At 36.8% G+C, this 26,197-nt stretch overlaps 1 protein-coding gene across 1 annotated transcript; it reads right to left on the bottom strand.

Moving 5' to 3' along the window:
* Positions 1–5,463: 5,463 nt before the first annotated feature.
* LOC121374557 lies at positions 5,464–25,227 on the bottom strand. The gene is made up of 5 exons (XM_041501662.1): positions 25,151–25,227; positions 22,011–22,148; positions 21,249–21,340; positions 19,772–19,922; positions 5,464–7,907 (listed from the first exon to the last, which is right to left on the bottom strand). Exons 1-5 carry the CDS (start codon positions 25,225–25,227, stop codon positions 5,903–5,905), a joined length of 2,463 nt encoding a protein of 820 aa, XP_041357596.1. The 3' UTR covers positions 5,464–5,902.
* Between the last annotated feature and the right edge of the window lie 970 nt (positions 25,228–26,197).

Raw genomic sequence — 26,197 nt, 5'->3', positions numbered from 1 at the left:
AAATGGACACAAACATGTATAACCTACCGTACTCATTAAATCCCGATTGAAGTACTTGTATTATTAATAACAAAACAACATAAAATATTTCCACACATCTTAAATTTGCTAAATAGAGGGAAGCAACTCGCCCTGCACATTCAGGAACGTACTGACTTAATGTGCGCCCTGCACTATATTACACGGCACTGTAGAAGATGGAAAACAAAAACAAACTGCACACGTATTTCTCGTACGTTGACTGGAATTTGGCTATCACATTGTATTTGCAGTCGTTTTACTACAATAGAACACAATTATTTGCTACATAAATCATGAAATTATGGGGTTTTTTTTTGCTTTTAAGAATAATAGATCTCTTTACAACCATACTTTTATTCAAACAAACAATTGAGTTGACATCGACTTGAAATGTTGGATTTACTTTTTACGACATGGTATAGGGGTCTGCAATATGTCAGTTATAGGTCTACACGTAATCGTTAAACGAAACCCCGTTTAAACTTGAACTCGGGCGAAGGTCGTTGAGTTAGCAATTGCAACCTGCACCCATCATGGTGTAACAAAGTCTCTTCCATACACAGTTCTGTTATAATGGACAATTCTGACAATGCAAGAAGGTAGAACACGCCTCAGTGTGTCATATCAACATATTAACATCCTTGTGTCTGTAACTGGATTAACGTGGGTAATGAATCGTGATATGACGGATGATCAGTGTTAATTCTGTGGAAGTATCACAAAACAAGAGACAATATAGATTGATACCGACAATTATTTCATACAAGAATATAACAATGTTGATGAAACGATGACACGAATGTCTTCACAGACACCATCAACATTCATTTGATAATTACAGAACCATTCACTCATGACGGGCACACTCAGTTTGGCATGATCCATACTCTCATGGCCCAATATCTCATCGCTTGTTCTACCATGGCCGCCTGCTTAAACATTGCCCTCACAGACATAATTAAAACCAGGAATCATGGTTGAACAGGCAAAGAGAAATTGGGCCTAAAGCACCAATATGTATAACACGTCGAAACATCAGATAAATAGCCCAGGGGATCCCCCACTACCCGAGACTACAGCTATATTTATATTTTGTCTACATACATGTATGGCTATGGAATGATTATTAACATTGGTTATCCACTAGTGCTTTATGTAAGCTCATTCTGAAATAACAAAAACTCTGAAGAAAAGAAGAAAAAACAACCCAACTAATGTAAATGAATGAAGTGCATTTCAGATTAATGTTACTATGTTACTCAATTTGCATGTTCAGTAATTCCTACAACAGAATCGTCCTTGTTAACCAAAGACAAACTATTCAGAAACTATATTCTGTCGACGTTTAACATTTATCACTCCAAATCAACCTGTCATTGATGAATTACACGGTTATTTAAAAAAAAAGAATATTTGTTGAACGACACCTCCACAAATTTAAAACTAACGTTATTTGGTGTCTAATATAAACGATCTCTTACATAGACGAACAGCCAGTGGATCACCGAAAATAATTGACCCTACGAACCATCGCACCCCAGGCTAGCACTCTGTCACCGAGTTACATCCTATATCAGCTGAAATGTTTAATACTGCATACTACGCCATGTTGCTGGTTATTGCTTTACAACATTTGTATAAAACTACAAGGTATGTTTTAGAATATTAAGGGGACTGATTAATCACTCCCCTAACTTAGATTATGGGGAACCATTTTAAATATTACCATACTGATACCATACAAATTCATGCGCTTAAGGAAGCTAAACTAACCCTCCATCAACTAGTCTCAGGGGAGTGATGGGGAGCGAGACTGATAGCTCCCTTTTAACGGTGAGGTCTGATGTTTAATAATAAAAATTGTTGTCTTACTTCTGCATGACAATTGCCTAGAACACACTACCAAAATGCCCATCGCTTTGGTTTATTGCCACTCCCGATTGATCAGTCAGAAGGTATCTGATGGGCAAAGACTGTCAAATCTATAGTTTTGCGGGTGTCATCTTCCATCAAAACTTGGTCTGTGCTGGCGCATATTCCAGATTACTGCCGAGGGTCCAGTTGGGGTTAATCGGTATGTGTGTACTCTGCATAATTCTACAAGATTAATGCTACACAACAGCTGACTAATCCTATAAGCTATTTGATACATGTTTATTAACTATAATACAAGACTAATGATGTAACAAAGTTGACTAATGCTACACAATGTTAGGCTAATCCTGCAAACTATCTACCTGCATTTCTCTGTGTGGAAACATATCAGTGCTGTTGGTGGTATGGACCAAAATTGAATTCGACAATGGTTTTAAATACAGGCGTGATTTTATCATTGAGCAGCTGAGATCACAATACATAAAAATATATAATCTACTTGAAATAGGAATCTATAAATAATTAATATATATGACTTAACAATGTTTTGGTAATTTGACAACATGGTAATAAAATGTAAATAAAACAAAAAACAAATAAGACAACCTTTATTTGTCTCACAATGAGCAAGAAGTTTGAAGTAAAACTGTTTGATAACATATGTACATATTTCGGTTTTACTTGCTGAATAAGATTTGATCTACATCATTCCGTTATGGATAAGGCAAATGACCAAGGCCGCAGTTGATAATACAAATCGACAGCTTGACTAGAAAGGAAATTACTATTTTTACCAACATCCCGTTAACAAACATGTACATGTATAAAAAGTATATAAAAAAACCGAACTTTATAATTTTGATCATTAAAACGATAGAAGATCTATAATGTTTCATATTGAAATCCGAAGTCATGGTTTTCAGAAAAAATTAAATATTAATGTTTAAAAACAAATTTAGAAAAATGTAAAGAAATCTTTTAAATTTTTTTTAATTTTGCAAAACACCTATTACATGTATATGTCCACAAAAAAACAGAAAGAAAAGAAAAGAAATTAAATAATAAAATTGAAAAGCGAAATAGAAAACTACATGCACTCTCGTGTTCCCATGGTGTAGACATGAGGCGTAAAAAAATATTTTTCGGGAACCCGACCCTACCTAGAAAAACGGCCGACCCTAATTGTTTTCCTATGCATTATTATTTCTTTCCGCATTTATTTTATTATTATGAAGGTGGGAAGAGTAACAAAGTACTTTAAAATTTTTTAAAAAAATGCTCAGGTACGCCTTTCCGGGACAAACTAGTATATATATATATATATATATATATATATATATATATATATATATATATATATATATATATATATATATATATATATATTGTGGACGATGAATTTAAATAACTAATAAACAAGGCTTTGAACGTTTACGGCTCGGTCTTAATTTGACATGTCAGCAAGCTAAATGTAGCATACTAATTTTAATATTATTGCAAATGGAAAAAGATCACTCAAAGTAATACATTAATTCATCTGTGAAATAATAAATCGTGAGATATGTAAATTTATAGTGTTTGTAATAAATAACATTTCACTGTTAATTTCAGTTTTATCAAGGCGCTAAATATTTCAGTGCCAGATGACGTATACAGTCATTAATAAATGGCAGAATATAAATGTGGTAAAGCGAATAGCAGAGAGAGAGAGAGAGAGAGAGAGAGAGAGAGAGAGAGAGAGAGAGAGAGAGAGAGAGAGAGAGAGAGAGAGAGAGAGAGAGAGAGAGAGAGAGAGAGACGTAGACGTACAATATACATGAATATGCAAAGCAAATCCTTCTGACTTCAAAGAGTTACATAATTGTTTCTCTATTATACTGTTGTTATTTTTTAAAAACACTACATTTTGGCTTATTTACATGTACTATGAAAGCTGAAGCATAACTATTTTAAGAAAAAAAGCTGTTTTGATTTGATACGGAGATACACTGTTTACTAACCAAAACACATGACATATATATCAAAATATTCTACATATTGTATTTACATTTGAACTTCTGTAGAGTACAATAAGTGTTGTGTAAAAAACGACTATTCATTAACAAAACAACCCAAACAAAAATATAACGTTTGATATATTCATGAACAATATATATATATAAATATACATTACATTCTTTCACGCATTAACTATCGAATTATTTTAATAATAATTGTAACTGGTTTTTATCTTAGTCATAAAGATTACAAAGATCTAAGGCGTTGAGGTACGAAGCGATATTCATGATATATAATATTCTTTGTTCCTCAGTATTTAATTTCTTTTAAAGCTAGCTTCTGGTATTCTAACGTACATATGTTTTAATATATATTAGTTTACATGATATAAATTAAAACTAAATACATTAATGTTATATGGTATATTAAAATAATATAATGAATGTTTAACACAAAATATATTGATCAAAATTAAATCTGCGAAATTACGATGAATATTTACCATGCCAACAAAACTTGAGTATTTTAAAATTTAATTTAATATTGTTTTGAGAAATAATTCTTTATCAGAGAAGTGAAATAGTGCATTTGATACAAGATGTATCAAATTCATAGTGCATCAATATGAATATATTTCAAGAAGATAAATAAATTGTAAACTGATGGTATGTTCTGTAATAGTATTGGTTAACAACATTGTTTTACAGAAATCAAATACACAATAACACCAGCAAATCTTGCCACATCATTTAATGTGACGTCTTTAGAAAGTGGGACAGGCCAAGTTAACTGTTCTAGGGTCTACAATTAGATTGTAGTCATATCAAGTATTTCTTTAATGAAAGACGAGACAATTAATTGGTAATATATAGATCCGATGAAACACGCTTTACTTTACAACAGAAATAACCATATGGGGGATTTGCGAGTGTTATTGTCTATTTGATGTCCCCAAATGTCTTTGTTCACTGTTAGTTGATATTGCACCAATATTAATATATTGCACAAAGATAACGAAAATAAAAACCTCGTGAGATATTGTTTGGTATCCCATCTCTCGCCCACTGTCATTCACTCTTACATTCATCTCTCACATCTATCTATCTCAATGACAACTGACATAAACATATATCCATAATAAAAATAGAGAACAGCAAACAATATATCTATTTACACACATTACAAAGCTGTTTTATAGAGAAAATAATATAATAAATGTTTGATGTGAAATAATAATGATATGCTTTGGATTCAGGGGTGTGAAATAGTTATGTAAAATACTATGGGATAAATACAGTCAGTTTTGGCGTTTCATCCAAATGCAAACACTAATTTTGTTCAGACTTGCAAATGATTATGTTTATAATTTATATTATTTGTTTCTTTTGTACTCCATATACAGTGTGTGTACAACCTATTTTGATCTGCAAACTAATAACATGTAATTCAAAGGAGGTCGCAAATTTATATTCCCAGTAATACATTTTAAGATTCTCATAAACGTAATATTAGTAGTACTTACATCAATATTATATTTATTACCCATTTGCAGACAAGGATCATATTATTACCATGCGAAGACATATCGTGTCTTTATGTACTGTGATAGTGCGCACTACGAGTTTTATTATTCAATAAAACAAATTACATTATGGATTATTAATAATAATAATAAAAAAACATATGTGTAAAAAACAAATTCTTCAAAAACCAATGTCAAAATAATAGTGTTCGGGCTTTAAATGACTGCAATAATTGTTTTTGTTTTCAAAATCCAATATCAAAATAATAGTTTTTGGGCTTTAAAGGACTGAAATAAATTTCATGCTCATTTTTATTAATATAATTAAGAAAGAAAAAACCTTATAAAGATTCGTTAACACTATAGAACGAATCGTATAAGTTTTGAATGCTATCATTCTTAGGTTTCATATTCACCTTGTCTGGAGATTGGATAAGTAATATATTAACCATTATGTCCCATACACTTTTACTGAGTTACGTTTAGCTACACTTCTCCCGTCTCTTCTTCTGGCAGTTTAATAATAGGAATCTCATGAACAGGCTTAGGTGGTGATGTCAGTTCGGGATCATCCTGTGTCTCCATCGCTTCCCAGGTCCCCATCGCTCCTGAAAGCAGTTCTACGCATTCCTCCTCTTCTATGCTGTCCTGGGGTGAAGGACGCCGCACCGAGCTCGCGCTACTATCACTTCCCAGACTAGCACTACGCATGTCAGGCGCCAGCCTGTTCCGCCTCTGTTCGTGACCCACAACCGGTTCTGTATGCTTTCTCTGAAGCCGATGTTTGTTATGCAACTTTGGCGATCTCCGCATGCCACACTTAGTTGGATCCAGAGAATCGTGACGAATGAAGTCATTGAATATTTTGTTAGTCTTTTCGTCTATACTGTAGTCTCTTGTCAAATACCTTTCTCTGTACTCACGGGAATGGAATTTGAAGAACCTAGCAAACACAGATATCTTGTTGGGCACCGTATTGTCCTCAAAACTATCGCCAGAAGGCAGTTCCGATTTAGAATCTGTTTCTGGTTCGTTGATGCTTTCGTAAACGCGTACCATTTGTCTTTCGCGGCTGTAAGCCCTTCGCTTCTTCGACGCAGTCTTGCCGTTTCGTCTCTCAAAATGAGAAGCGTTACCTGACCGTTTATACAACAGCTTTGGACTGTCTGGCGGGCCAGCCTCCTCGATATGCTCTGGCGACTTCTGCGGAGATTTCTGTAGAGATCGCTGTATCAGTTTCTCTGCCTGGTATGTGCCAGGAGAAATATCACGTTCACCTTCCGTTCCCTCTTTCGCCGACTGCTGAGTTTCGAGGGACTTGTAACCGCTATCAGTTTTCATCTGTCTCAGCTTGCTCGTCTGACTTTCCGTCGTGCTGTCGGTGTTGTCCGTCGTTGATTCGAACGATGTTGTTGTCACCTCGTACCGACTTGTGTCAGATATATCACCATCCGTTTCGACACTGTCGAAGCTGTTTTCCGTGCTGGTGTTCGGCCCGGCCTTCTGAAGACGTCGGGTAAGAATGCTCTTGTAGTTCTGTCTCCTGTTTTCGTAATTTGGATGCAGGAGATTCTTAGACGACGCCTTAATACTGCTCTCCCACTGAATGCCACTGTCTCTCTGATCACTGATTCCAGCATCACTGGGTGCCTCGGCGTTCGATTCAAACGACGTGGTACACGGCGTCACGTGCTCTCTGTCCGGAGACTCTTCCGGTGACGTCATATCCTCCATGCGTATGGTGTCGCTGCACTCGTCCTCTTCCTCCAGAGTAGCTCGCAGGTTCCAGAGCTCCCTGTATTTCTGCGTGCCATTCAGCGTCTCTGTTTCGTCGCTGTCGCCCAGCATCACACTGTCGAGGTCCAAATCATTGAGGTACTCCACTTGTTCCTCGTTTAGCTGTTCCAGACTGCCTGTGTCATTGTATCGCACCTTACACTTAAGAGACGAGCCCAGCTCGGAAATGATCTCGAAGTCTGTGTTGTAACACGGTCCTTTCGAGAACTCGGTTATCTTCAACACGTCGTAGTCCGGGACGTCCTCGTAACTCTTCACCTTCCTCGTCTCTCGGTAGACTCTGCTCTGCGAAGGCGTCGTCGTGTCCAGACTGTGGGAATACTTCTGAACCGCGTTCACCCGTATACACTGAGGATGGGCAGGTCTCGGGTCTTTCCTCGCGTCCAGACTTTCCGACTTTATGAATTTGTCGAGCGCTCTGTGGTTTTGTTGGTGGTGAACTTCCACTGATATCTCGGTTTTCACGGGTCTCTGAGGAGGAGAAGGCGACTCGTTCAGATCCACCATAGGAATGATCTCTGGTTTGGATTTCCTACGCGCTTCCTTGAACTGCTCTTCTATGCTAGCTCTGAGAGCCACTTCGTCAAACCAGTTTCTCGATCCGTTGATAGAAGACACACCAGTGGAATATTGTCTGTGAACACTACGGTCAATTTTGGATCTTTTTAAATGGTGAAAGTCGCCTTCTGTATACCTGGAATGAACACAAATTTTGACAATAAACAATTGTTCACACAATTTATTCTGCATATATACTCATTCTTTTAACATTACATAAAACACTGTAGACATACAAACGTTACAGAATGCATCTAGGAGGCACCGACCTTTCCAAAATTTGCTGTTATACCTGAATTGTATTCTACTTTATGTTAGTTGTATCTTCGTGCTTTTATCCATTAAAAGTTCAAACACTCTGTCCTGGGCACACACTTGTCTAGTCTGTCCAAGGACAAGGGTCAATAACTTTGTATTGGTGTAATGGAATAACCAGACTAAAAGGAGCGATCTCAAAGCTGCAAAATTAAAAAAAATTCATTTTCATTGTGAAACCTTTAACTACATACCCACAAAATATTACAACCACATAATTCCATTTACTACTATTTTATAAATTTATGTTATTACAAAACCCATTAAGGGTGACAAACGGGTTAACGTCTGCCATCTACTGCGAGGAGGATGTGTCTTATTGGCTCCGATTGACCTACGCTTAATATACGTGGCTTTATCTACTGTGACAATACACGTATAGAAATTATATTTTTTTTAAAAGAAGAAAAAAAAATGGCGAAAGAATTAATTCCAAACTGTTAAAAAATACTTATTTAAAATTTATTTGTTATGTATATAAAAAACACACATCGACTAATAAACTTTCAGTACAGACAGTAAAACAAAAGAAAGAATTTAAAAGACTGTAAATCTAGCAACCTGTCTTGCACGTTAACGGATTACTCCTATGAGTGCCCGCTTAAAATAGGTTTAACTTTTTATTATATAAAATTTAGTGAAATATCTTAAAGTATCAGTGAAATAAAAGTGTTATCAGTCACTCAGTGACGATAACACATTTTAGAATGAAAATTTCACTATTTCTCTCCAAAATGTGTTATCGTCACTGTAGAAAGTGTTATCTTCACTGTACGAAAGCCGAAACTATTTTGCTGCTGGCATTAGAAAAATAAAGGTAAATTGCCAAAAGTTATATAATAAATAGAAAATTTCATGTTTTTTGTCTCATCTCGTGAAATTTACAATCATATCACACTCGACTCGTGAGATATAATTGCAAACTTCACTCGATGAGATATCAATCAAAGAACCATGAAATATCCTCTATATATGTTACATACTTACCTGGTTACTATAGTGACAAAATAATTTATCTAAACGTAACTATTAAATTAGTACTGGTCTCAAAGCGAGAAAGAATATCCTTGTGACGTGGTATTCGTTACAACTGCCTTCTAACTATAGATACACTAGAAACAAATACCAATATATTTAATTTGTACGCTTTGACATCTTGGCTGTCAATGTATCAAACAAAAGTTAATAAAAATAGATGTATTAAATTGCTGAAAAATAATACTTTTACCTAAATTAGCCGAACAATGACGACAGTAGACATATTTATTACTTGGTATAAAAACGCATTTGTTATAGTATCAGTTACAACAAAAGTGAAGTGCGACAGAACTGTCTTGGTGACCAAGATAACATATGCAGTGTGCTTAAATAGGTAACTGAAAAATGATACCCTTTTCACGCTAGACAACACGAGGGTTTTTACACAGTTAATGCGGGATTACAAGTGTCTTGTATCATAGGTATGAAAAATACGTAAACCCTGACTTCCGTTTCTTAATACATTAAACGAAATCCATTTTCGTTTTGTACTTTTCAACTAGCACAGACATTTTAACCCTCTTACTGACATCAGGATCTTCATATAATTATATCCTAATCCTTAAATAGAATGCCCTGAGGTTTTGCCAATGATAAAATGTTGTCAATTCACAGAGACTAAAACTGTATATTAAATACATAAGGACGGGGCATGGCCCAGTGGTAAAGCGCTCGCTTGATGCGCGGTCGGTCTACGATTCATCTCCGTCGGTAGGCCCTTGAGGCTATTTCTCATTCTAGCCAGTGCACCACAACTAGTATATCGAATGCTTTGGTATGTGCTATCCTGTCTGTGGGATGGTACATATAAAAAAAACACCTTGCTACTAACGGAACAATGTACCGGGTTTTCTCTAAGACTGTCAAAATGAACAAATGTTTAACATCAAAGAGCGCAAAATGAACAAATGTTTAACATACATCTAAGAGCGCAAAATTAACAAATGTTTAACATCCAAGAGCGCAAAATGAACAAATGTTTAACATCTAAGAGCGCAAAATTAACAAATGTTTAACATCCAAGAGCGCAAAATGAACAAATGTTTAACATCCAAGAGCGCAAAATTAATGTGCTGTAGTGGTGTCGTTATGGGGACATTCCTGAGTTTTCTGCAATGTTTAAGATGTTATCGACTAACAGACTTTTTAACGATTGTAATTACATATCAAATATATTTTTCTGCATAAAATATTAGTGGCTGTATATTAAACGTATTTCTGGTCGTTCTAATATTTGTACTAGGTTAAATTTCATTTTATTTCCTAAAAAAAGATTTTTTCGTACGTACGAAATTATTTGAAGACAAACTCCAGTTTGGGCTTCTTACAAATATTGAGAGGACCAGAAACACATTGAATATACAGACACTGGTATTCTAAACCAGAAAATATATTTAATATGTAAGTTTAATCGTAGAAATATTTTATTAGTCGGTAACATCTTACAATGCAGCAAACTCAGGAATGTCTCTTTAAACAAAACAAACTTTAACTTTAAATACACTTTTCTACATAAAATATCAGTGGTTATATACTGAATGTGTTTTTGATCGTCCTAATCTTTGCACTAGGTCAAAGTCATTTTATTTCCCTAATATATATATTTTTGTTTTTTGTATGTACGAAATTATTGGGATACCACATCCAGTTTGGACTGCTTACAAACATTTAGGGTAATTTTGTGCTGGGGTGTCGTTAAACATTAATTTCTTCATTTATTACAAACATTAGGATGGCCCGAAACACTTTCAATATACAGATACTGATATTCTAAACAAGAAATTATGTTTAGATGTGATTTTAGCCGTAAAACGATTTTATTAGTGGCAAACATCTGATAAAAACAGAACAGTAGTCTGTTTAAGGAAAGAAAGTTAAGGAAAATTTGTTTTACGACACCTCAGCATATTGCAAACTATGGCTAATTGGTGTTTACCATATGACAAAAAGGTGTCAGTTCTCGAAAGTTGATATGAAGCATAAACATTATTTAGCCATCCCATTCTTGACATAAAAGAAGCCAGCTTAACTCCCCTCTTTAGATCCCCCAAACCCCCCCCCCCCCCCCCCCCCCAACACCCAAACAAAACAAAACACACAAACAAACCAAAAAACCCTGTATGTACAACGTTAAAATTATCAACCATTAATTCTATTTCGGAGTCCTATTTATCCACAGTTCTGTGAACCAATAATTTGAAAAACATGTAGTTGCAATTGGGGTATTTGTTCAAGCAGCAATGACTTCGAATTCTCGACGACACAACTAGCACCGAAGCGGCATTATACAAAAGATCAAAGCAGTGTGAAAGAGATCAAAGCTTACACAATGTGAAGGCATTATTTCAGAATATTCAAAGCCATACGCTGAATATTTTACATTCTATAAAGAACATAGCGACAGTCATTGTGCGTAGAAAAAAAGGAAATAATTTGTGTTGAATGTTGTAACGGCTCATTGTGTAAATCTGTGGTTACTAGGTGTGTAACTGGGCGATTGTGGTAGTTCCAGAGAAAAAGTGAAGAAACCCACTGCTGTTAATATATGATATTCCTTCCGCTTACGACCCCCCCCCCCCCCCCCCCCCCCCCATCGTTTTGGTATTTGTATTCATTTAAAGGGACATTCCTGAGTTTACTGCAATGTTTTAAGATGTTATCGACTAATGAAATATTTCTACGATTAAACTTACATATTAAATATATTTTCTTGTTTAGAATATTAGTGGCTGTATATTAAACGTGTTTCTGATCGTTCTAATATTTGTACTAGGTTAATTTTCATTTTATTTCCTAAAAATATTTTTTCGTACGTACGAAATTATTTGAAGACAAAATCCAGTTTGGGCTTCTTACAAATATTGAGACGACCAGAAAAACATTGAATATACAGACGCTGATATTCTAAACAAGAAAATATATATAATATGTAAGTTTAATCGTAGAAATATTTTACTAGTAGGAAACATCTTACAATGCAAAAAACTCGGGAATGTCCCTTTAAAGTTGAAGCAGGCTGCTTTGTACTTTGTGCACTCATCTCAGCTATCTGGGTTATTTAGTGATTAGTGAGAGAAGTTGGAATACTGGTGTTGCATCTTCCTAAAGGGGGGGGGGGGGGGGGGGGGGGAGGAGGCAGGACGTAGCCAGTGGTAAAGCGTTCGCTTGTTGCGCGATCGGTCTGGGATCGATCCCCGTCGGTGGGCCCATTGAGCTATTTCTCGCTCCAGCCAGTGCACCACGACTGGTATGTGTTATCCTGTCTGTGGGATGGTGCATATAAAAGATCCCTTGCTGCTAATCGAAAAGAGTAGCCCATGAAGTGGCGACAGCGGGTTTCTTCTCTCAATATTTATGTAGTCCTTAACCATATGTCCGCACCATATAACCGTAAAATAAAATGTGTTGAGTGCGTCGTTAAATAAAACATTTCCTTTCTCCCTTCTTTCTAAAGAGTCATTAGAACACACTCTGAGTCGGAGCGTATGCCTAGATGCGAACCCATACCCTATCAGTCTTAAGGTTGAATGCTTTACCACCAAACCACCGATTAGGAGTCAACGGGTCTTATAAAATACGTTGGTTTTTTGGTTTCTAAACTGAGAGCACATATCACAGTGTGTACCGGCCTCGGTGGCGTCGTGGCAGGCCATCGGTCTACAGGCTGGTAGGTACTGGGTTCGGATCCCAGTCGAGGCATGGGATTTTTAATCCAGATATCGACTCCAAACCCTGAGTGAGTGCTCCGCAAGGCTCAATGGGTAGGTGTAAACCACTTGCACCGACCAGTGATCCATAACTGGTTCAACAAAGGCCATGGTTTGTGCTATCCTGCCTGTGGAAAGCGCAAATAAAAGATCCCTTGCTGCCAATCGGAAGAGTAGCCCATGTAGTGGCGACAGCGGGTTTCCTCTCAAAATCTGTGTGGTCCTTAACCATATATCTGACGCCATATAACCGTAAATAAAATGTGTTGAGTGCGTCGTTAAATAAAACATTTCTTTCTTTCTTTATATCACAGTGTATAATCGACCAGTCGAGGAACCCTGGTTGTAAAGGGAGGTAATCGAAGAGTAGGTGTGGATTCTGTTCTTTAGGCGAGTGATCAAACCTTTGATCAACACTTCATTCTCTCCTTTGTACATATTACATAAATATTAGGAAAGGAAAGAAATACTTGTTTAATGACACCTTTAAACTATTTGATATCTTATATAATTATAGCGATTTTGGCAGTTGAGATATATATATATATATATATATATATCGAGAGAGAGAGAGAGAGAGAGAGAGAGAGAGAGAGAGAGAGAGAGGGGGGGGGGGGGGGGGGGGGGAAGGGGGCTAGGTAACGGATCTTTCATGTGCATACTCCCAAAGACGGGAAAATACCATTTTAATATACTAGTCGTGGGGCACTGATTATAACGAATAACAATAAACGAATAATTATAATGCATAAACATCTATGTTAGTAACGAAGATAAAAAGTCTAAATGTTATAAAACAGACGAACCTGTATCCTTTTCACACGTAGACATTAAAGGGACATTCCTGAGTTTGCTGCAAGTTTTAAGATATTATCGACTAACAAAGACTTTTTAACGATTGTAATTACATATCAAATATATGTTTCTGCATAAAATATTAGTGGCTGCATATTAAACGTGTTTCTGATCGTTCTAATATTTGTACTAGGTTAAATTTCACTTTATTTCCAAAAATGTAACTTTTTCGTACGTACGAACTTATTTGAAGACAAAATTCAGTTTGGGCTTCTTACAAATATTAAGACGACCAGAAACACATTGAATATACAGACACTGATATTCTAAACCAGAAAATATATTTAATATGTAAGTTTAATCGTAGAACTATTTTATTAGTCAGAAACATCTTACAATGCAGCAAACTCAGGAATGTCCCTTTAAGGGAAATTATATTTTGCGGCGTCAGTTAATTAGTGATTGGAAACACTGATAAATTTTGTGACACTTTCCAGTGTTAAAACAATTCTATCGCCACATTTCAATTTATGTTCGCGCTTATATCTAAGTACGGTTCAAACACGCTGTTCTGGGCGCACACAGCAATCTGGACTGTCTGTCCAGAACAGCGGGTTAATGGTTAGTTGTTAGTGGATGAGAAGTCGGTTTGGTGACCTAACAGCCCATAAACAAACTATTAAATCTAGCTCTGGATGGGAGCCGGTACGGGGATGCGAACCTAGTACCTATCATCCAATAGCTTGAACACTAAACTACCGAGCCTGGTTCTTGTCGCTACGTAGTCTCATTGGTAGTCTTTGAAGAAGAAGTTTGTTTTGTTTAACGACACCACTAAAACACATTGATTAATTAATCATGGCTGTTGGATGTCAAACATTTGGTAATTTTGGCATATAGTCTTAGAGAGGAAACCCGGTACATTTTTCCATTAGTAGCAAGGGATCCTTATATGCACCATCCCATAGACAGGATAGCACATACCACGGCCTTTGATATACCAGTCGTGGTGCATTGGCAGGAACGAGAAATAGCCCAATGGGCTCACAGACGGGGATCGATCCTAGACCCGACAGCGCGTCAAGCGAGCGCTTTACCACTGGTTTACGTCCTGCCCCTGGTAGTCTTTGCGGCAGCAGGCTACGTCTTACCAAATTAAACAGAAATACATATTTTATTTAACGGTATATCGCGTCGGACATTCGGTCATGGACCACTCAAACAATGAGAAAGAAAACTCGCAAGGGATCTTTTTATATATACCATCCCACAGACAGGATAATGTTTATCACAGCCTTTGCTACACCGGTTGTGGGGCTCTGGCTGGAATGAGAAATAGCCCACTTGGCCCACCAATGGGGATCGATCCAGCACAAGGCGAGCGATTTGCCACAAAGCTACTACCCGCCTCCTTACCAGACTAAGTACTGCTGGAATTAATAATGTATAATAATATTACGGACTTACATCATTTTATTAAACCATATGCAAGTGTATCGTCACACAATTTCCCATACATTATCATGATAAATTTCATTAAGGTTTATTCCACTTTGTAAACAAGCAGTCGGTGAGAAAATACTCTGGGAACAGAAAAATCAGAACCTCGATCAGCATTAAAAGACGTGGGTCATTAGTGATGAAGCAATCACTACAATATGGATTTTACTACTTGGTGATGTACGCCACTGACAGAACAAGGGGAGAGAAGAAGCAATCACTACAAAAGGGATTTTGCTACCTGGTGATGTACGCCACTGACAAAACAAGGAGAGAGAAGAAGCAATCACTACAAAATGGATTTCAATACACGGTGATGTACGCCACTGACAGAACAAGGGGAGAGAAGAACCAATCACTACAATATGGATTTCAATACATGGTGATGTACGCCACTGACAGAACAAGGGGAGAGAAGAAGCAATCACTACAATATGGATTTCAATACATGGTGATGTACGCCACTTACAGAACAAGGGGAGATAAGAAGCAATTACTACAATATGGATTTCAATACACGGTGATTTACGCCACTGACAGAACAAGGGGCGAAAAGAAGCAATCAATACAGTATGGATTATGCCACACACAGAACAAGGGGAGAGAAGAAGCAATACAATATGGATTTTCTACTTGGCGATGTACGCCACTGACAGAACAAGGGGAGAGAAGAACCAATCACTACAATATGGATTTCAATACATGGTGACGTATGCCACTGACAGAACAAGGGGAGAGAAGAACCAACCACTACAATACGGATTTCCCTACATGGTGACGTACGCCACTGACAGAACAAGGGGAGAGAAGAACCAATCACTACAATGCGGATTTCACTACATGGTGACGTATGCCACTGACAGAACAAGGGGAGAGAAGAAGCAATCACTACAATATGGATTTCAATAGATGGTGATGTACGCCACTGACAGAACAAAGGGAGAGAAGAAGCAATCACTAGAATATGGATTTCGCTACTTGGTGATGCACGCCACTGACAGAACAAGGGGAGAGAAGAAGCAATCACTAGAATATGGATTTCAATACATGATGACGTACGCCACTGACAGAACAAGGGGAGAGAAGAAGCAATCACTAGAATATGGATTTCAATGCACAGTGATGCACGCCACTGTCAGAACAATGGGAGAGAAGAAGCAATCACTAGAATATGGATTTCAATACACGGTGACGTACGCCACTGACAGAACAAGGGGAGAGAAGAAGCAATCACTACAATATGGATTTCAATACACGGTGACGTACGCCACTGACAGAACAAGGGGAGAGAAGAAGCAATCACTAGAATATGGATTTCAATACATGATGACGTACGCCACTGACAGAACAAGGGGAGAGAAGAAGCAATCACTACAATATGGATTTCAATACACGGTGACGTACGCCACTGACATAATAAGGGGGGAGAAGAAGCAATCACTACAATATGGATTTCAATACACGGTGACGTACGCCACTGACATAATAAGGGGAGAGAAGAAGCAATCACTACAATATGGATTTCAATACACGGTGACCCACGCCACTGACAGAACAATGGGAGAGAAGAAGCAATCACTAGAATATGGATTTCAATACACGGTGACGTATGCCACGTCCAGAACATGGGGAGAGAAGAAGCAATCACTACAATACGGATTTCGCTACATGGTGATGTACGCCACTCACAGAACAAGGGGAGAGAAGAAGCAATCACTACAATACGGATTTCGCTACATGGTGACGTACGCCACTGACAGAACAAGAGTCGAAAAGAAGCAATCACTACAATATGGATTTTGCTACTTGGTAATCAACGCAACTGACAGAACAAGGGGAGAGAACCAATTACTCATTGTCGTTCATTTTGGTCTCATTACACAGATCACTTCCGGTTATGGTACACATATTCACTTCTAGGAAATGGTGAAGAGTTAAAACAATATGTATGTTTAATGGTAAGCCTGTATTTTGCCCATGTTATTTTGTAATACTGTGTATTGACCGTTTGGGACATGGGTGTATAGCGCAAGAAACAGCCGGAGTGAATCGGTTAATGAACCACCTGTTCGGACCAATACTACAGCCAGATGCGGTCATATCGCAAAAACCTGAGACGGAAATGTTCTCAATTTTGGAGTGAAAATAAATGCTTATATAATGTATGTTCGCAATGGTAGTGCCAACGAGAACCCGTTCTATTGGCAATCTTCATTTGAAGTTGGGCAATTTAACATGAGTTTCAATGGCAGATGACATCTGTGTAGTAAGACGTTTGTTGACGAATAGCGCGAGTACTCTGCCGTTCGAGGGCCATTTAACGGATATTTGGACCGTTATAATTGCTGTCTGCCGTCAGAGACAACTCTATGAAAAGAAAAGGGCGGGGTTTTCTACTCCAACGACAAAGCTAGAGTATTCTGGCTTGTGGACGAAGTGCTAAGTGTGAAGGAAGCCAACAAAGAAAGGAAAGGAATGTTTGTTTAGTACCACTTCTGCAGTTTGCTGTCAAATATTTGTATTGATTATTTCAACATTTTATCTCAATAATGAGAGAAGACACCGCTGCTGAATGTTTGTTTGGTATGTATTACCATGCTTGTATCTCGAGAGTTAAAACATGTTTTCTGTGGGAACTGCCTCTAAGTTAATATCAGGAATTATTCCCTTATTAGTAAGAAAGCTGCTGCACAATAGTATCTAAAAAGATTGTTTAACGACACCACTAGAGAACACTGATTTATTAATCATCGGCTATTGGATGTCAAAAATTTAGTAATTTTGACATATAGTCTTAGAGGGGAAACCCGCTACAGTTTTCCATTATTAGCAAGGGATCTTTTATATGCACTATCCCATAGACAAGAGAGCACATACCACGGCTTTTGATATACCAGTCGTGGTGAACTGACATAGCCCAATGGACCCACCTAGATATTTCACATGCGCTTTCTCGTAGACTGGATAGCACCCGATGTATCAGTCGTGGAGCACTGGTTGTAATGGACGAAAACCCCGTGTCCACCACTGGCGATTAATGGAGCTGTCCATCACCCTCTCAAAAATAATTGAAAGAAGACGACAGATTTGATATATATTTTTAACAATATTAGAAAAAGCAACCAAAAATCCCCGCAAAAAGACCCCCGAAAACCTGAGGTTATTTGGTCAAAAAGACTTTAATAGACTAAAATTTAAATATTTAAAAAGACTTTAATAGACTAAAATTTAAATATTTAAAATATAACCGTCTTTTTGAGAACTAAGATACATAAGTTCAATGCACCATACCATAGTTTGACACCCAGTAGCCGATGTATTTTTCGTACTGGGGAGTCGTTAAAACATTAATTAATTAATTCATTCATTCATTCATTCTATGCACCAAAGTTGCTTCACTCAATACCGTACAGCGATATATAATAAAATATATATTAAAACCCCCCACACAAAAACAAATTCGGACTAAATGGCACCGATGTTGTATATCCAGCTTAACTATATATTCCAATATACAAAATGTCTCGTGTGAAAAGGCTATCAAGTGTGCATAAAAAATTGATCCCACAAAATATTGCAAAGGTGTGTGAGTGCACTGTCGACATGACGAGATGTGACTGATAACGGAGATGGTGACAGAAATCAGTTGGGTGTAGGTGCAGCCGGTCAGGTGCAGATGTGACCACAGACAAGGCCGCGTGACCCGACAACCACGTCACTCACGTCACGTGCAAGCAGATGCTCAAACCCTTTGTATAATCAGAAAAACATTTTACTGTATTATTTTTAAAGAGACAGTCGTAAGCTTTCTCCCATTGTAAGAGGTTTCTGAATCTTTTTTAACAACTAACATTACATATTAGATTAATGTCTGTGTGTAGATCACCGATGTCTAAATATTGAATGTGTCATCCTAATTTTTGTACTCCTACTATCCCAAACTTGGGTTGTTTTACCTGCCAATAATTTAATACAAACGAAAACCAAACAAAAACATATTAGGTATGTAAAATAAAGTTTAATAATTATAAACATTAGGACGATTATAAACCCATTGCATATACACATTGGTATTTAAAAAAACAAAGACGTATTTAATATATAATTTTAGTGATTAAAAGTGTTCTTTTATTCGGAAACATCGTAAGAATGGAAATTGTCTAATTGTATTTATACATTTTCATTTTATTTTTTTTAAATGTTTTTGTATTAAAGTGATTATATCTGTTTTAAACCATGCGAGGACATTTAAACGCATTTTAGTGCAATTATAATATTTCGTTTTTAACGATTTTACAATACAATGACGATAGGCCTACTTTGTTGTTATGATTTTAAATGCAATACTAGTATTTTGTTCTTACGATTTTTAAATACAATACAAATAATTCTTTTGTTTCAACAAATTTTAAATCTTAATTTGCTCCTCAGACTTTAAATCTTACCGAAATTGAAGAAATATATTTAAACTAACACATTCGCATTTAATTATGTAATTAAATACACCATATCAACTGTCTTGTCTTAGATATTCGGATGTACTATATGTTAACGAGTTCATCATTTTGATTACACAAAGGGTAAGAGTAACAAGTGGTGTGGACGGCGAGTGACAGGGTTGACTGTGCGGCAAGCTGACCCAAACCTTCTGAAATCCTTTAATATGCTCGTTTTGGGCTTCGGCGGCTCATCCAGCTGAAACGATACTCGCCTTCCACCGCTGTGAGAGTTGGGCTGCTCCTCCGGCTCGCACTTCGTCTCGTCCTCCACCACCGCCTCGTCGTCATGGCAATGAGCTAGAAGACATGACAGAGACATTCAGAAAATTTAAAGTTTGTTTTCTTTAAAGGGACATTCCTGATTTTTCTGCATTGTAAGATGTTTCCGACTAATAAAATATTTCTACGATTAAAGTTACATATTAAATAGATTTTCTTGTTTAGAATATCAGTGTCTGTATATTCAATGTGTTTCTGGTCATCTTCTTATTTGGAAGAAGCCCAAATTGGATTTTGTCTTCAAATAATTTCGTACGTACTAAAAAAATATAATTTAGGAAATTAAATTAAATTTAACCTAGTACAAATATTAGAACGATCAGAAACACGTTTAATATACAGCCACTAATATTTTATGCAGAAAAATATATTTGACATGTAATTACAATCGTTAAAAAGTCTCTGTTAGTCGCTAACATCTCAAAAATTGCAGCAAACTCAGGAATGTCCCTTTAACGACACCGGGATGGTAATGCCATTAGCCCTAAGGAATTGCTATCTGGACTTAAGGTACACACTGACTCTTAGAAGAATCACTGGTTCTCGTCCACAAATTAATAACTACAGGAATATCGGCTTGGTGTCATCACTGATAAAGTTAAAGTTTGTTCTGTTTAACGACACCACATTGATCTATTAATGATTGCTACTGGATGTCAAATATTTGGTATTGTTTGACAGGAAGTCTTCAGAGAAAACTGGCTGCATGTTTCCAGTAGCACTTTCCTACAGACAGGACAGCATATACCAAAACCTCTGATATATCAGTCGTGGGGCATTGGTTTGGACAAGGGAAACCCAAATCAGAGCATCGGTCCACTGAGGTGGTTCGATCCGACATCACAACCATCTTAGGCGAGCGCTCTATCGACTATGATAGATCCAGCCCAAAGACGAGGTTTAGAATGAACAAATGAATGTTTATCGCCACACAAGCACGATAAATATATCGGTCATTAGGTATCAGACTCAGTTTAACGCATGAAAACCAACATGCCTAATTGTAAAGAGCTGTAAATATCCTGAAATTACAGGTACGGATGTTTAATATATAAAACAAAACCAGTAAATGTAAAAACAATTTAGTGGTTTATAGCACGTATGAAGTATCCAGAATGAAAAAAATAAAACAAAATAAAACAAAACTACGGACATATTTCTCCGTCGCTATGGATTTGTTTTTTGTTTTGCTTGATACCTTTTAGCATAAAAAATAATCTCTTACAAAATAGTCTGTAGTGTTGTTTCCAAATTACTTAATGCAAAACCTATTTATACAATAAAAGCCACATTCGGTAGCTTCTCAGGTGACACATGGTTGACTATGTAATTCCTCAGCAATACCTTTTTCAAAGTCTGACTTGAGGTGTGTTGTTTCATCGACATCCTCGCTTTCTGACAGCTTGTTTTCGTGACTTTTGTTGAAGGACAAGAATCTATAAATAAATAACAAGACATTTAACACTTTCTAAATACTGACACAAAGCCAATATTACATTTTCGTCATTACATATAACAACAATTATAGCAGTAATTAACATTTAGCGTAAAAAAGAAACCAATGTATTCACAGTCATAAGACAACTTTAAGTTGTAGTAATTGTTATCGTCATGCCATTTATTTATTTAAATTTAAAATACTATTTATGCATTTCCTTTTTGTGCCATCGATTGGTAGGTCTTGGTATAATGAAGTTCTGTTCTATTTTATCATCCTCGATTCCATCATCCACGCTTCCAATACCCCATGTTTTTGATGACCTTTATTTGGAGGCAAATGTACATACAGTTTATCTTTGTGCGTATAATTTCAGCAACCATATTTGAATCACGCAATAATCTGCCATGCTATAAATAAATTTGTTCTTGTCAGAGTGTGGTGTCCTAAGCATTAGCCATACGGCAATATAATTTCAAGATGAAGCTTCAAGGTAAAGAAATCTGGGAAGGAGAAATCCTGATCCAAGACATCAGAATGAGAATTGTACCATTAAAATGTTCTGATATTCTATTACATGCTATATACTAGAGTATTAACAAAACTAGTACCAGCTACACCAAGACACTCTTGCGATATACTGCGATAATGATACAGTCACAACGTACCCAAATCCGAAGTATTTCTTTGCTTTGTGCTGCGTATCATCTATAGATGCACTGCTGGCTTCCGAGAATGCATCAGAGTTGATAGTTTCATAGCGTTGAAGAGGCCTGAAGTGGCGTTCCCTCTCAACTCCGTGCTGTCTGAAACAAGGTTGGAATTATAACAAAATCATAATAACCTGCGTCCGTCTTCCATGGATGAAAGAGGAAATGACATTGTTTATGCTTGACAAGTGAGACTATATACTGTTAATGTGTATGGATTCAGGTTAGAAAATAGCTCGACTGCCCTCTATCCCTATTATATTTATGTGTGAGGAATAGATACTCGACCTAAATTTGAATGCAAGATATCGAAACAGATAGCTAGCGTATTGCAATTGTGTACGAGGTTTCGTCTTCTGTGAAAGAAAGAGGCAATACGATATCATATGTTTAACAAATGAGAGCTTACGGAATCAGGTTACACCAGCGCGTGTGTCCTCTAGATCTAATATGTTTTTGTATAAAAAAAACATACTGTTTAAAGACACGAATAGAGAACACTCGAGATAGTTAAGGACCCGACTTCAATTCAAATGCTAGATAACAAGAATGATAGCTAGATATGTTGTATATGAGTTCTGTTCATTCCTTGTCTATGCGTATACTATATCAGTACGCTACCCAAAGAAGAAATACCGATAACAGACAATTTAAAAGATAAATAATTCATAAATCCTCTCCTTAAATGTTACGAACAATTTAGTTGTTTATTGACCTACTGGAGCTACATAATACTATCTAAATTATCCAGCCAGTGCACCACGACTGGCATATCAAAGGCCGTGGCATGTACTACCCTGTCTGTGGGATGGTGCATAAAAAATATACCTGGCTGTTAATCGAAAAGAGTAGCCCATGAAGTGGCGACAGCGGGTTTCCGCTCTCAATATTTGTGTGGTCTTTAACCATATATCGGACGCCATATAACCGTAAATACAATGTGTTGTGTGTGTCGTTAAATAATACATTACCTTCCTTCCTTCTATCTAAATTAAACTATTTGAGATCGGTATTCAAAGATAGGACCATCTGGCTGACACAGTTTATATATTAAAGGGACATTCCAGAGTTTGCTGCAATGTTTTAAGATGTTATCGATTAAAACTTACATAGTAAATATATTTTCTTCTTTAGAATATTAGTGGCTGTATATTAAACGTGTTTCTGATCGTTCTAATATTTGTACTAGGTTAATTTTCATTTTATTTCCTAAAAAATATTTTTTTGTACGTACGAAATTATTTGAAGACAAAATCCAGTTTGGGCCTCTTACAAATATTAAGACGACCAGAAATCGTAGAAATATTTTATTAGTCGAAAACATCTTACAATGCAGCAAACTCGGGAATGTCCCTTTAAATTGATGGTGCGTTTTCCTGAATAAATCGTGTAACAGAATATTCAGCAGTAAGCTTAGGTGATTTAATATATGTGATACAAAGCAGAACCAGAAAGTCATCTTAAAGTATTTAAATTCAGTTTGGTCAAAATGGAGATAGCACCTTTTAGAACTAACACGTCATCTTATACTGCTGCTATAGTTGTCGTATTATACTGGGGTGTCAAGCATTAACAGACATGATTCATGTGATTCAATAAAAGACGTCACTGGCACCACAATTCAACTCGTTAAACAGGCATCATATAATCTGAATAACAAAATGATTCGAATAAAAGTGTATCTCTGCCCAAGAGTTCACGTCTAGACGAGATAATGTGTGCTTCCTCAGCAATAACATATGCGATGCGCACAACCTTTAATAATGACGATTAAAGAAACGTCTGATTGAGAAGACCACCGTCTTCACAAATGGTTGTGAGAAAAGTATAAAACTAGGTCAAGGTGAGTAGTGCGTCAGATTTGTCGTACAAGATTTATCATAAAATGTTTACCAAGAAAATTTATGAACCACGCCGCATGCTTGATTTATCGATATTCGCATACAATATCAGCTTTCTTTTATATTAATCAACACCAAACCATAGATTTTGCGGCCTTCATTTCGTTCGCTTAATGTCATTTGCCTGTTCAATCACAACAGGCAGGGACTGCCAAACAAAATGAGAGTGTCGAAGGGTTAGTTCCTAGTTATGTCAGTGTTTGCTAAAGCAGATTGTTTTTACCAGAATCTTGATTCGCGCTGATGACATAAACCCACCGATGACGTCAATGCCTTGACAACGAATGGGACTGTCACATACTACTGTAGAAATGACAGCAGCAGTCAGCGGGACGCCCCTCTCTTGGGAGGACGCTGCGAGAAAAACCAGGGTAATATATCTTTCCAGTTAATAAGGATTTTATTGAATTTCTCCTACAGCATCGAGAACATCCTGAAAGGCTGTAACTGGGCATTTGTCACCAGGGACGATACTTAATGAATTCCGCACTTAAGTGCACTTTCAATGAAATCCGTTAAGTTCTGGCTTCGAAGCCTTTGTTGACGCTGGAAAGCTGGCGAAGCACATTTCAATCACATCAATCATAATTAGCTTTCTTTTTATTAGTCGAGCTGAAACCTTAGTGTCGAGCCATTGTTTAATTTAAATCAAGTGACTTGCTTCACAGTTACGTACCTATACCGAATGTCTGCAATGACACGGAAACAGAATTGACTACCGGCACATTACAGATGAGGAACTAAAGAAATCTGATTTCCCCTTGCAATGCCAACTTAAACACATAAAGTAAATGACAGTGCAAAAAATCAGGACATTTCCAAAGCTTATGTCGTAAAAGCCAAGCGTAGGCGAAATCTGTTTCCCATGTACATATTTTATGTATGAATAACGCTTCTCGGGTTAATATTCGTCTTTCCAGTGATGACCTTGTAAGGTTTCGTAATGTTTACAAAATGCGTTCTTCTTCACTACTGCATTCAGGATGAACACTTTTAATTACAAAAGTATGTTTCTCGAAAGTGCTGAAATAATGTTTACCAATATCTTGTCTTGTGGTTGTCTTCTATACTTTGAGTATTTTTATATGCCCCTATACCACTAAAGTTTCAAGCATGATCTTCTATAAAACATCTGCGAATAAGGTAAACTAGATGTTAACGATACACTCCATAAAACAAGGCGCCGGGAGCAATTGCCCTGTTCCGCCATCCTCACACGACACCTCGGTGTCCATAGCAATGCAATATGGTTCCGACGGCGAGATGTAGGCCATTGTGTACTCTTGTCCGTGAGTTAATGCATGTAATCACATTTCATGTCGGGAAGATGATAGGCAGCATCATGAAAATAAACTAGGCTGGTAATTCTATCCACCCTAAGGAACCGTTACCTGGACTTGAGTTACACACTGACTCTAGAAGAATCACTGGTTGTCGTTCACAAATAACAACAACAGGATTATCGGCTTAGTGTGAGCTACACACTGATTCTAGAAGAAACATTGGTTGTCGTTCACAAATAACAACTACAGGAATATCGGCTTAGTGTGATCACTGAGAAAAAGTTAGAGTGTGCTTTGTTTAACGACACCACTAGAGCACCTTGACTGATTTATTTATTTATTGGATTTCAAACATTTGGTAATTACGATATATAGTTTTAGAGAGGAGCCCGCTACATTGTTCCATTAAAGGGACATTCCTGAGTTTGCTCCATTGTAAGATGTTTCCGACTAATAAAATATTTCTACGATTAAACTTACATATTAAATATATTTTCTTGTTTAGAATATCAGTGTCTGTATATTCAATGAATTTTTGGTCGTCTTGATATTTGTAAGAAGCCCAAACGTACGAAAAAATTATATTTTAGGAAGTAAAATGAAATTTAACCTACTACAAATATTAGAACGACCAGAAACACGTTTAATATGCAGCCACTAATATTTTATGCAGGAAAATATATTTGATATGCAATTACAATCGTTAAAAGTATCTACATCTTAAAAAGTGCAGCAAACTCAGGAATGTCCCTTTAATAGCAAGGGATATTTAAAAAGATACTCTAACTCTCAGGCAGAATAGCACATATACCAGTCGTGGTGTATTGGTTTGAACGAGAAATAGCTCAGTGGATCCACCAACGGGAATCGATCCTAGACTGACTGCACACCAGGAGAGCGCTTTACCAGTGGGTTTACGTCCCGCCCCCTCAATGGGAAAATCCCATTCTGTAATGAACAT

The sequence above is a fragment of the Gigantopelta aegis genome, chromosome 6, assembly GCF_016097555.1.
Source record: "Gigantopelta aegis isolate Gae_Host chromosome 6, Gae_host_genome, whole genome shotgun sequence".
NCBI classification, from domain to species: Eukaryota; Metazoa; Mollusca; class Gastropoda; order Neomphalida; family Peltospiridae; genus Gigantopelta; species Gigantopelta aegis.
This window is presented reverse-complemented; position numbering and strand designations above follow the sequence as displayed.

Bases quoted from the DNA above. Each gene is read 5' to 3' on its own strand.
- LOC121374557 (XM_041501662.1), bottom strand. From the start codon at position 25,227: ATGGCCTACATCTCGCCGTCGGAACCATATTGCATTGCTATGGACACC. The intron at 19,923-21,248 runs GTATTGCTGAGG...CATGTCTTCTAG, and splicing joins CAAGTCAGACTTTGAAAAAG to CTCATTGCCATGACGACGAG. The intron at 7,908-19,771 runs GTTTGGGTCAGC...TGTTCATTCCAG, and splicing joins ATATTAAAGGATTTCAGAAG to GTATACAGAAGGCGACTTTC.